This window comes from Buceros rhinoceros, unplaced genomic scaffold, assembly GCF_000710305.1.
Source record: "Buceros rhinoceros silvestris isolate BGI_N320 unplaced genomic scaffold, ASM71030v1 scaffold16121, whole genome shotgun sequence".
Taxonomy (NCBI): domain Eukaryota; kingdom Metazoa; phylum Chordata; class Aves; order Bucerotiformes; family Bucerotidae; genus Buceros; species Buceros rhinoceros.
Window position 1 is genome coordinate 1 of NW_010394985.1, and position 13,591 is coordinate 13,591.

The window sequence follows — 13,591 nt, forward strand, 5'->3', positions numbered from 1 at the left end:
CCAAGCTGCGTGCCAGAGCTGAGCCTTTTTGTCTGCTCGCCGCTTTCAGCCATGCTGCGGAGGGAGCGGAAAACCCCCTCATCGTTTTGGGAGCTGCTGCCGCGTCTTCAGTAGAGTTACAGCCGCGCTGCCGCACCGAGCTGAGCCTGGACTGCTCGCGTGCCGGAGAGCTGTTTGCTTTTGCTTTGCCTCAATCCATGATAGAGACTGGTAGGATTGTGAAAATTCTACTTTTACTCGCGGGGGTGGGAATATTGTATCTTGGATCACTGCCACAGTTTGGGTTTCGCTTTTGCTACCGACCGCTAACCCTCGCTTTCCCAAAACCCTCAATATCTCACTGGTTTTCTTGTGTATTTAATATATCCCTGTTTGTGGTGTTATTAAAGTTTGTTTCAGTTTTCCAAAAAGCATTTTAGAGGTCTCACTAATTCTTTTCTCCCTTCTCCTGTCTCTGGTGGGATAGGGATGGGTATTACCGTCATCGGACCTTGGCTCAGCCTTGGCCAAACCGGTGACATACTGCTTGTTCTTACTTCAGGATTGCAAGCAGCTGTTGGCTGAGTAATTGTGGTAGTTTGAAATACCAGTGAATAATGCAGTTCTTACAAAGCAGTTCCCGTTTTCTATTTTTCTTTCAGGGTTTGTATATTTCAAATGAAGTAACTTTGAAATTTGTTTAATATTTCCTGGTTCTTTTCAGCTTTTTCTGCCACTCCCTTCACACCATCCTTTACACTGTGTTTGGTGTAAGGAGTGAAAAATAATATATGTTTATAGCAGAGTTGAGACAACCTTGTGCTGGTTTAAAATGGAGCATTCAAGTTCTGCTGTTCACATAGTTCTTGCTGTGCTGCATCATGCTTTCATTTTCTTAGACTCCTATGATATGCTGCTATGTAGACTCTTCTAAAAAACTTCACACTGAAAGGATATACAAAGCGTTTTATTGTGAGGAGAGTATCGCCCAGAACGCTAGGATAGATCGTGTAACAAAATAGATTTTAGGCAAAGTTAAAAATCTAGGAGGGCATCGATATCCAAAATATGACTGTTAAAACGTGAGTTTGTGCATTTTTATTATGTGCTTAAAAAACCAAGTTGTTATACTCTGTTGTGCGGTGAGAGAGAGAATGTACCTAAATTTTTGGCCACTTTGAATCTAAATGGTAGGAGAAAGATTGAAGTAGCTTTACAAAGTTAAAGGTGTACCTCCTAGGTGAAATTACTTGCCTGTTTTGAGGATTTTTAAATCCTGATGCCAAAACATTCAGCTTTCTGGTATCAGGTTATCAAAGTATTAATGCACTTCTTAAACATGTGAATAGTCGTGTTGAATTTGCAGGTATACATTACATGGTGTACTGGCCTCAATAAGCTCAGAACTTACAGGATTGAGGCTTAACTAACACAACAGTAATCAAATAATTGTCAGAGTTAATAGCATGCACTTAACTACAAATTAGAGCTTTAAAGAAAATTACCATGTGGTATTTCTGTTCCTCTGTCAGCTAAACCATATGAAGAATGCATTGTAAATAGCCAAATGAGTAATTGCTCTAGGGATGAATGTGATTTACATTATTATATAAAATTATAGCTATTATTCAGTTTTAAAGGTGAATTTCAGGTGTTTTGAGTAGGCTACAGATAGCAAGATGCAGATGGGTAGGTAACTTAGTGTGGTACCTTCTTTCAGGCTCTCCCAGAACAGAGCTGGTGTACTTCTTACGACCACTGCCAGCTGCTCTCCCCTCTTTCTTCATTTCTCTCAATTCAGCTGTTTGGTTGGTTGTGGTGGATACAGATATATGAAATACTAGGGTGTAGGATCCAAAATTGCCACTGAAATTTCCAGAGTGTGGACTTGTAGCCGAAGATTAAGAACATGGCCTTTTCTCTAAGCATGTATTAGAGTTATTTACTTTCATGTGATGTGAAATATTTTTCAGTATTTAAACTTTCTGTATTGAATGCAGTGAGGCTGAAATGTTTGGTTTCTTCTAGGCAAACTCTTACTAAAGATTTGAACTAAATATCTTTTACAGTAAGTAGAAACCAACTAAAGGGCTTCATGCCTAGCAGTGCTTCTTTTTCATTTTTTGGTATGTCATTTTAAAGAGGGACAATAAAGTTGTTAAATGGGGGTTTTTTATTTTACATAAGCAGGAATTAGGAGGAAAAAAGAAGACTCCCATAATGTAGTAGAGATCACTATTAATTGTTATGTTTGATTATTTAAAAAAAAAAAACAAAACACCCCATGCTTTGTAGCATAATTGGTATAAGAAGGAAGTTTCACCTAACTGATTTACTCTTTACCACTAGAATTAACAATTTTTTAAAGCAACGCTGCTGAAGGAACAGCATATCTAGTTCAGTCTCGTAGAAATAAGTGACTTCGTAATTTGTATACTTAATAGAGTAACATGTAAAAAATATCAAGAATCATTTACACTAGTCTTTCAAAAAAACATGCTTTGAGTACAAATCTTAATTGTGCCTAGCTGTGAAGAAAAAGGTAATGAATTCTTCTGAGTGACTAGATCATCTTCAGTTTTATCTAACACTTTGTCAAAGATGTTATTCATCTCAAACTGTTATGCATCCTTGAATTCATGAATTCTGATTCTTCTCTAAAATTATAAAAGCTGTCAAACAATGGAACTACTGTATTTTGTACTTCAGTGGAATTGCAAATTCCATAAGTAATGCTCATTATCAAGAGTGCAGTAATAACCCCAGTATGCATCTCAAGAATATTTCAGTTTTGATGTTTCCTGTTATATGTCTCCTCAACACTTATTTTAAAATATGTACTATATATTTACAGATATATGGAGTTTAGGGGTCATCCTGTTCATGTTGGTTTGTGGACAACCACCATTTCAAGAAGCAAATGACAGTGAGACTCTGACTATGATAATGGACTGCAAATACACAGTGCCACCTCATGTGTCCAAAGAATGCAAAGAGTAAGTAGAGTACTAAAGAATTTGGAAGCACTCATGGAAGTGGTTTCTCATTACCTTTAGGAATTCCGCATACTATATTATCAATATTATCAGTGTGTGGACTATTCCTTGCCTGTTAATAAGATATTATGCCTATTGCTTTTGCTTAGTTGTTAATATTTCTTCATATCGCGTAGTTTCTTGGGCACCAGTATTGCACTTTCTTTTTTTATTCTTTGTGTCCCTTCTTACTAAAGGTTAATGATGTTTTTTCCCACACTTGTGTGAATCTTAATTTTGATTTTACACAGTGTATCTTGAATGTGTCTCAGTTGTCATGTATTTTACAAATGATTGAAGAAGTTGCTCACCACTGACTGGCTTTGGCTAACCACTCTTGCTGGACAAATTACAACGTGTTGCTGAGAGTATTTTGTGACAGGGTTTAAAAAGGTAATGATTCCTTTAGATGCCTCTTCAAAATACAAGTTGTCAAGCAAGTTTTGCTCATCTCATACTGAAATTGCAACTCCAAATCAACATTCTAAGCAATGCAAGGAGAAGAATGTTCTATGTGCAAATTGCATATGCCATGTGGGAATCATGACTCATTTTGATGTGCTGTTTTTCTGCAATGTTCACTGCAGCTTTTTTTTGGTATATTTCAATATTTCCCGTGTTTCTCTATTGGCTAATGACCTCTTCAGTCCTTTTAATATATATTCCAGTTGCATCACTCAAACTATTTTACAATGTTTGGCTGGTTTCTTGAATCTGTGATAAAGTATGTTTTCATTTTTAATATGAAAGTCCAGATGCCTTTATAAGTTTTGAAAATTGCATTTGTTCCAGTCAAACTAGAGCAGCATCTAGGATTCTGTTACTTGACACAGAATGAAATTTGTCACAGCTGTAGTCATAATGACCATTCCTCTCCTAACCTGTCATCTGTGTGGTCCAGCATCTAATGCATAACATGATGCGTAACTTGATTGCTGGGTTTTGTGTCTTGTCATTAGTGTCCAGTGACATGGGAAGGCTGCTATCAGTGCCCTCAACAGCTTGAAGAACTTTACATACTGGAAGAGGTTTAAAATACAGTACAGGAAGAGGTTTAAAGGAGAGCTTTATCAGTGAATTGTATCAAATTTCTTGAGATGCTGCATGCTGTGCTGAGGTCAGGAAACTTATTTTTTGCAGCCTTTCGCTTAATATATGGGCTAGCACTAAATTGCTTAAAAGCCCAAGTAGATCTGCTTTCTCTACAGGATGCATCAACAATGTACAATCAGTTACCAAGTCTTCTGTAGCTTAGATTTTCTTAGGGAAAAGACTCTAAATGTTTAAACTTCTTTTTTGGAGTTAAAGCAATCTTGGTGGTTTGGGATGCACAAGCAAGCTTAAAGCAGGAGGCATGTGGTACATTTGTGTGGTTTTACTAGAGATATAGTTTAAAAAAAGTCAAATGAAGTATATAGTTTGTTCCCTTTTTGTCATAATATTAACAAAAGCCAAGAAAATCAGGGCTCCCATGTCTTACCCCGCCTTTCCTTTTGGTGAAGACAGAGACTACTGGTACTAAGTATTTATGTGACATTCTTTTTTTTTTTAAACAGTAGAGTTTTAGGAAGTCTGAAGTAACCTACAGTTTTAATTCCATACATAATCTCACACTAAAAATAAATAATAAAACAAAAAGAAAGTGTTTACCTTTGTGATTTGTATGGCCTTGCAGTTTGAAGATGCGTGGTGTAGAACAGTTAATGCAATAAAAAGGATTATGTCGGACTTGCAGAACTTTCATTCCACATGTTGGAACAATAAAGTTTCTTTGAAACCTTGGCATCAAAACTGTAAATCCGTGTTCTGTTTGTTGTGCAAAGCCAAATATACCTCGCTCAAGAATTTTTTGTGTCTAATAGGTGAATAGAGATATGCTGTGCTAATCAAGTCTTCTTTCTCTGTTTATTTGGGGAGTTTATGTGCTTCCCTTTCAGCACTTGCAAACACTCAGTATCAGGCCTTTAGCAGATTTGTCACTTCATCATCTCGGTGTTTCGTTTGGGGTTGTTTTTTTTTTTCCTCTCTGTGGATAGAACAGATCACTGTTCTCTCAGGGATGCTGAAGAGTCAAATGTCTGATAGCTACTTCAGAATAAAATGTTTCTGCTTATCTTGCCATTCTGTATTCTTGTTGACAGGAGCAATAATAGAAAATTGTATTTGTATTATTTTACAAACCAGCCTGTAGGCCATCTGTGACAGTTGCCCTATAAGACCTATTGAAAATAAACCACAATAGTCAGATCAAGGATCTAAGCATAGTAAATGAAAACTGCAGTGTATATGATATTTATAGCTTTTAATAAGTAAATTGTTTCAGTTCAGCAATATTTGGAATGTCTTTGAGAATAAATAATTACTTACTATAGAGACTTACAAAGATCTATGTGGGCTGATGGCAGAAAATTTCTTCCTAACGTTCCTGTTACAACAGCTGCTTTTTAAACATATGAATGCATTTTGTTTAGGCTTATTCTCTATTCACAGTCTGATTACACGGATGTTGCAGAGAGACCCGAAGCGAAGGGCATCTTTGGAAGAGATTGAAAACCATGCATGGCTCCAAGGAGTTGACCCATCTCCTGCCACAAAGTACAATATTCCTCTTGTGTCATATAAAAACCTGTCTGAGGAGGAACACAACAGTATAATACAACGCATGGTTCTTGGTGATATTGCAGACCGAGATGCAATAGTGGAGTAAGTTGTCAATTTTCTATATGCAGTTTGTTTTGAGAATCTTGTAATTTTTGATTAAAGAATGCAATGAGAACCTGGGTCCTCCAGTGTTTAAATACCAACCCATTCAGTTAACAAACAAAATACTATAATCTTGGTTCTTGATAGGATATTCCAGGGTGAGAAAGTAGATGCAACCTTAGGAAAGAAAATGTGTTGGAACACTGTTTGATTCCTGCAGTAGTTTGCCATCCTGAGTAAATATAATGGCTTCGAAATCCATGCTGTTACTTGTGCTTCCTATCTCATGCATATTTGGAAGTAATAAAGTTCTAGCATTTTTCTCTTAGTACGTTTCCTGAATCTTTGTTAATTTAAAATAATATTCCTTTTATCTGTATAATGCAAAATAGTCATTGTCACTGAGTGAGCTTGCTAGAAAGCTACATGATATTTTTCTAATAGAGTAAAAGAAAATTTCTAAAATATTTCAAAAATCAAAGAGGACTTGAAATAGTTTTTTCTATTTGTGTTAAAGCTGTTACTATCTTACCATTTGAAGAATAGGGGGGAGGAGAATTAGCAGTCTTTTAGCTGCATAATAGTGGCATCCTTTCTTTTTTAGAATGTCTGAATGATGCTTATGGCTTATGAACTTAATTTTACTGTAAACTTAATGTGACAGCCATGAAATAATGAAGGTTTTTCCTCCAGTTGTTGCATAAACAAATATTAGTACTTTGTGGTTGTATGTGCCAGTTGGGAAAGCCCACATTGACACACAATATTAATGAAACACTATTTTATCATTTAAAGAATGTTCAGTTTTTTAGGATGATATTCTGAGGATATCCTCATCCAACTATAGTTGAAAGTAATAGACTTGTTGGCTCTTTATTTTTAATAAAGCCAAGACATGCTTGTCAGAACATCAAAAATATGCAGGTCTGCTTTTCAGGCATTCTTCCTGCTATGAGAAGTACAGCAAGATATGAGACACATGTCCAGTTTTTAAAAAAACATTGATGTAATGTTTTGTACTTTCCTTAGGGCATTGGAAACTAACAAGTACAATCACATCACAGCTACTTACTTCTTACTAGCTGAAAGGATTCTGCGAGAAAAACAGGAGAAAGAAATTCAGACCAGATCTGCAAGCCCTAGCAACATAAAAGCCCAGTTCAGGTGAGAATTTAGGAATCTAAATTTTTAACCTGGTTTAATGAGAATATTACTGAATTGCTCAAGTACTTCTTTTGAAAAACAGTAAAATACTTATTCATGGCATATTTTAAATGTCTTTAAAGTGCTGTGGATGCTTCAGAAGCTGTTCAGAAATCAGTTACCAATAATATTTTCAATTCCTACCATTTTCAGGAAATGTCTAGTCAATTTGAAGTATGTATCTGAAACAAAGTTTTCAAACCTGCTAGGAAAGGGCATGTTCATTGACCTTCAGTTCTTCATACAAATCGTGTATGAAATAGCCCTGGAAAAGAAACCTAGTTGTATAATCCATAAACATCTTGATGGGGTATGAGTTACAAATAAGAAATCATTCTGAATTTGATGTTACGATTTAGTTGTTAGCTTTAATTTTTTAATGGGCTGAACATTCCCTAAATCAAGCTTAGAGCAAATAACCGTAGATTATGTTCTTTATAAGTATCAGTTGATACACCTAGTTGTCTAAGGAAAACGGTTGAATTAATTGCTTTAATTACTTATTTAAACATATTGCCTTAGACTTTTTTTTTCAGTTTGACAAAAACATGAATAAAATAAACTTATGGTAAGGTTTCTTTTGATTTCTCAATGCTTCAGCTTGTGACACAGTAAAACTAAACGGGGAGGTGGGGTTCTGGCATGTAGGTTATATTGATATGTTCAACCAGTCTATTTGCGCTGCAACCAGTTAGCAAAGCATCCCATATTTTTAGGTACAGCAGCATATGCTTTAAAAAAAACAAACCCAGTGTGAATAGTATAGTTTTTGCCTGCACCTTGATATTGGAGGATACACGTTTTGAACAGGTGTATTTCTTAAACATTTTGGTTTTTAATTTCCTGAGTTAAGTGCTAAGACTATGACTAGGGATCTGCTGTTATTGAAAAAAAATTTATTGGCCCGTCTTGACAGTCTTTCCAGTGAAGATGGAGGTTGTGCTGAAGCATTTACATTAATTTTTGTTCTTAATCTCCAGTCTCTATAAAAGTTGCCTTTTAGGTTTTGGTAAAATATTATTAGTAATTATTATTAGTAATAATAATTGTTAGTAGCTAATCTCTTAATGCGAGAAGAGTATTAAGTGATTGTGCTGATGTTTAGAGTTGCTGCCTACCTTCAGTGTTCTTAATATGTCTGTAGGATTTAGGAAAAAAGACAAAATAGCTTGTTCATTCCAGAGGTTTCTTTGTGCTACTTTCATGCCAAGGTCACATGTGCAATCATTTGATAGAAGTGATAATAGGGACATAAATGCTATAGTGTCCTTCTGGTGGATATCTGTTTTTTCCTTGGCCTAATTGGTAAAAAATCAGGTATTCCTACCTCAGGTTCAATCTAGCGAAATGGACACTTGTTACAAATGAAGGGCATGCACTTAGGGAAAAATAGGCTGAAGATACATCATCTCCATTGTTTATTACCTTGAACTTAAGCTGAGATTTTGGAGGCTGAATACCATTCCACCTACCTGAATAATGACTTTTTTCTCTCTGAACCTTACTATGGATCTAAGCATCTCCAGATGACTGTTGGGTCCTACAGTAGACTGAAATTTTGTTGCAGCACTTAATGTCATTCACTCAATGGCCACTTAAGTAGGAAATCTTATCTTCTGTTTTGTGGTTACAAGTACTTTAGAAGGGTTATTGTTGCAGGCAAGTAAGGATTACCTAAAGAATCTAATTGGTTTGGAGCTTGATGTTGCAGAGCTTGCTTACAGGGTAAGACTGTGACTCTCACTCTGCAGTTCTCTGTTAATGGATCATCCTCTTATTTTATGTCAAGTTCTTCTTTAAAAGAAATCCAAACAGATCATCAAATATGTCTAATACTAAGTATTAGTTACAAAACAAATTTCTTTAGAGGAAAACTTTGAGTTTACCTTAAAATGAAAATTATGCTTTTTTTTCCTCTGCATCAGTCACTCTTTCAGTAGAAGGACTGCTCCAGTTATATGAAGAACTGGAACAAAAAAGTGCATTGAATCTAACTCTTGATTTGAATTTGTAAAGTTGAATGGAGTAGTTGAAGCCTGCCTTATGAGTATGGATTTTTGTTTCATGACAGACATCTGCATAAACTCAGGAACTATTACCCTTAGTGGTCCCAGGTAGCTATACCTTCATGATGGTTCTAAATTCAAAGTGTTTATATAGAATGACTTCATGGAAAAGACCACAAAGTAGTGCATTTCTTTGATTTTTTTGAGACTGCAAATCTTACTTGCAACCTGGAGCTTCTCTTCTGTCCCACTCTTCCCTTAGGCCTACTGAGAATAAGGGGAGTGGCAGAAGGGAAGGAGGAAGACATGGGCTGCTATGAGACACAAAGTGAGGAGGTTTATTGCCTGGAAAGTACAGTACTGTTAGATACTGTATATACCCTTTATTGTGACAGCCACAGAAGCCTTCCTTTTTTTGCTTGACAAAGCTTGGTAAATTCTTGAAAGATTTAGATCTTCATTTTCTGACACTTTTGTAGTTACGTTTCTAATTTATTTAAGTCCTATTTGTTAATCACAGTTGTTTGTGTTTAAAATATCCAGCGTAGCCCAAGTAATCAGAAAACTAGATCAGTGTTTCCCAGTGTATCTGGAGTTAGCTGGGACCTAAGGGAGGATGCTAGTGTCAAACCAAGGAGACCACAGCCTAGGCTCTACTTCTTGTCTGGACAGCTTGGGTCAGAGCTGCTGGTTGTGTGACCTCCCTCCAGGCACAGCTGCTTACTGGAGGGGAGACTGGTGTGAGGGAACTCCCAGTGTCCAACAAGACAGGAAGGAGCCTGTGCGGCTCCTCCCAGGGAATGGACTGCACAGGCTTACATGGGTGTGTTAGCAGCCAGGTCCTACTCTTGAAGGATCCTGGTGGATTTTTGTATCACTGTTAGGCAAAATTGAAGCTAATACTTCAAACCAAAGTCTACAGTTAGGCTTGATGAGTTTAATGTTGACTTTGAAGAAGAGTATTTTATTAAAGTTCACACAATTGGGAAGATAGTTGTCAATTTTTAACCATGTAGTCAGGCTTCTCACACTTCAGGATCCTTTTTCTAGCCAGCCATTATAGAGGGAGCCTTGAGCCAATGCAGTCCTAGTGCAGGTACTTTCATTAACTTTAAACACTTAAAAGAAAACATGTAGGAAAAGAATAACAAAGAAGTGTCTGAGTTTTCCTTGTTTCTTCAACTTGACCTCTTAACACAGCAGAGATCAGAAAGTTGGTATGATCCTTCCATCTTCATATTCAGGGCTGTCCAAGCAGCTATCTGGGGTCAAAATTGGTGTGAAACATTATCTGCTTCCTCTGCTGCTTTCCTTCTACACCTTGCTTCTAAATAGGGCTACAGTGTCATGCAGCACTTTCTCTGGGCACATGCAAAATATGGTTGGGAATGTCTTATGCTGAGTGAAGCAGCTGAAGAATTATTCAATGTTAAGGTGTTGGTCTTTTGGATTAGGCTTTCGGAATAGAGGAAAGACTGACAGTGTTTGTTCTTAATTTATTCTGTGTGCATTATGAGAAAATGACAATATATATTAGGATTTAGAGTAAAATAAAAATCATGAGATAGCAGCTAATGTCTTATCTAACTGTAGAACAATTATACTCAACTATTACTTTCATTTTGATTTGAACTAATGCTAGTACATAGTCACACATTTTGAATTTGTATTTACAGTTTATTCAAGTGTCATAATCTTTAAGTATCTCGAGTCCTGGATTCATGCAGCTGTATTAATCCAGTTGCTCAGCTAAGGACAAAAAAATGTATGGTCTCAATTCAGGTGTGTTTTAACATTTAAGGGGATTTTGTAGCATAGAGCTTGGTCTGAATGAGACTTATGGAAAATGAGAGAACGTTTCTTCTGACTCAACTTTTCAGTCTTACTCATGTTAATTCTAACCTAGTATTTTTATTAAGATTACTGGGGAAAAAGATAAGAGAAGCTTCAGATTAACAGTAGTTTGCAATACTATCTTACTTAAATTGTGCTCGAATCAGCTTATATCGTCCTCTGGGTTCTGGTGATGCTATACCTGCTTCAGATTACTTTCTTTGAGACACTATTATTTTACGGGTTTTATTGCTTGATTTTCTGAGAGCAGTGAAATATTAAGATTTCATTTGACAGTAACTAACAATTTCTAAACTATGCTTTTGTATGTATGATACTCCTTTCAAATATAAGCATTTCTAAAGCAATGCACATTCTGTAAATGTTTCCTTTTCCTCAGTTATTCAGTACTGTTATTTACAAACATGCCACTCAGCAGGCCAGTTTGTGTGGCAGCTTATGCTTTTTTGTGCTGTTCTTAGATTTTTTTTTTTTTTTTTTTTATGTTTTGAAATGCTCGCCATGATCTAATTTTCCTTTTATCCTTTGTAATTGTTTATGTAGGCAGTCGTGGCCAACAAAAATTGATGTACCCCAAGATCTGGAGGATGACCTTACCGCTTCTCCTCTCTCCCACTCAACTGTACCTCAGTCACCAGCTCGCACAGCTGAGAACGTTCTCAACGGCCACAGAAGCAAGGCCCTTGGCGATTCAGCAAAGAAAGAAGATACCCCTGAATTATCTGGGCCAGCACTTTCAGCAGTCCCATCAGTGAGCTTAAAACCCACTACAAGTGGCCGAAAGTGCTTGTTCAGAGTAGAAGAAGATGAAGAGGAGGATGAAGAAGATAAGAAACCTATTTCTCTTTCTACTCAAGTTGTTCTGCGCCGTAAGCCTTCAGTTACAAATCGTCTTACTTCAAGAAAGAGTGCACCAGTTCTCAATCAAATCTTTGAGGAGGGTGAGTCAGATGATGAGTTTGACATGGACGAGAACTTACCCCCAAAGCTCAGCAGGTTAAAAATGAATATTGCTTCACCTAGCACAGTGCATAAACGCTATCACAGGAGGAAAAGCCAGGGACGGGGCTCTAGTTGCAGTAGCTCAGAAACAAGTGATGATGATTCAGAAAGTAGGAGACGCCTAGACAAAGATAGTGGTTTTACTTACTCCTGGCATAGGCGGGATAGCAGTGAAGGGCCACCTGGCAGCCAAGGAGATGGCGGTGGACAAAGTAAACCAAGTAATGGAAACGGAGGGGTAGACAAAACAAGCCCAAGTGACAACAACAGAGGTGGGGGAAGTCCCTCCGGTAGCTCAAGTGGTAGCACCAACAACACTTCAGGTTCCACTCGGAGATGTGCTGGATCCAGAAATGCAATGCAGCTATCGTCTAGAAGTGCAGGGGAACTGGTCGAAAGCCTGAAGTTAATGAGCCTTTGCCTAGGTTCACAGATTCATAGCAGCACTAAATACATTATTGATCCTCAAAACAGTCTGTCCTTTTCCAGTGTAAAAGTACAGGAGAAATCAACATGGAAAATGTGTATAAGTTCCAGTGGAAACACAAACCAGGCTTCATCACTGGGCAACTTAAAATTTTTTTCTGACCAAGTGTTAGACACAGCAAACAAATTGGAACGGGTTAAGAACAGGAACTTGAAAAACAATGTGCTACAACTACCTCTCTGTGAAAAGACAATATCTGTGAATATTCAGCGGAACCCAAAGGACGGGCTGCTGTGTACCTCCAGTCAAACCAGTTGTTGTCATGTCATTTGACAATGACCTGACTTTAATAGCTCTATCTACTTGACAGCGTCATTCTTCCTGTTCAGAGCTGTGAACACCTTGTCACAGACACCCTTTTGTTGTCTTAAGGTTTTTAAATGGGCTTTGAGCAGTTATTTATTACACTTTAATTTTGTGTTTACTTGATGGTATGACAATGCATGGTCTTTGCATGCTGCTAGCTGGTATGTTTTTCTTTTTCAACAAATCAGAATATTTTATTGTGTAATTTTTTCATTTATAATTTTACTGTGGAAGATCTGGATTAAAATGAATATCTGGATCCTGATGTAAATGGAGCACTTAAGAGTTTCATGTTCTGCACTTAAACTAGAGAGAGAAGCTTTTGTTTGCTTGTGAAATGTTAATTCTTGTTCTGACCTTCTGTGACAACTGAAATATGTGATATGTGGCATACTTCTATGTGTCTGAAACGGAACCAAAGCAATAATGTTTTGATGCTGAAAACTCTTCAAGGAGCTTTCAGATGTTCCAAGGCTTGTGTACAAAGCAAACATGCACTGAAAATTTGTGATCTTGAAATTTAAAACCACACCTATTTGTCTTAAGCTATGATGTGGACAAAGTTGTGGCTCAAAAATTGAACAGAAAAGATCTTGCTTTGCTAGAAGCAGTTTTCTTTTTAAAAAACAAAAAGGCAAGTAGATTTGTTAAGGCAGCTTTCCCCCATAGAAATATGTTAATATTACAAGCAGACAATCTTCTTTTTTAATATAACAAAGGTAAATTATTGTCTACTTCTGAGTTTTTACATGCTATCTGAAAATGAAGTATTTGTATGAATTACTTTTGTTATTAGTATATCATGACACTTAAGATTTTAGGTTTTTACCTTGTAAACCTTCTCCCCTATCCTTTCCTCCCTGAGATTTCTAAAGGCAATAAGGGATGGAACACCTTCAGGTAATTGGATTAAAATTGAAATTGTTACTGTCATTTTACATTTTTCTCATTACTCTCTTAAGACTTAAAATACTGCTGTTCCCACATATACAGACTTACTTTCTCTCAGTAACCAT

The 13,591-nt window shown here is 36.7% G+C and overlaps 1 protein-coding gene across 1 annotated transcript; it reads left to right on the forward strand.

The window, feature by feature from the left end:
• Positions 1–2,833: 2,833 nt before the first annotated feature.
• Positions 2,834–13,202, forward strand: SNRK (SNF related kinase; the record flags this gene model as incomplete). The annotated part of the gene is made up of 4 exons (XM_010145409.1): positions 2,834–2,975; positions 5,505–5,717; positions 6,747–6,881; positions 11,324–13,202. Coding segments are annotated over 4 exons (1,709 nt in total), but the record flags the coding sequence as incomplete, so codon positions are not given.
• Positions 13,203–13,591: the final 389 nt, after the last annotated feature.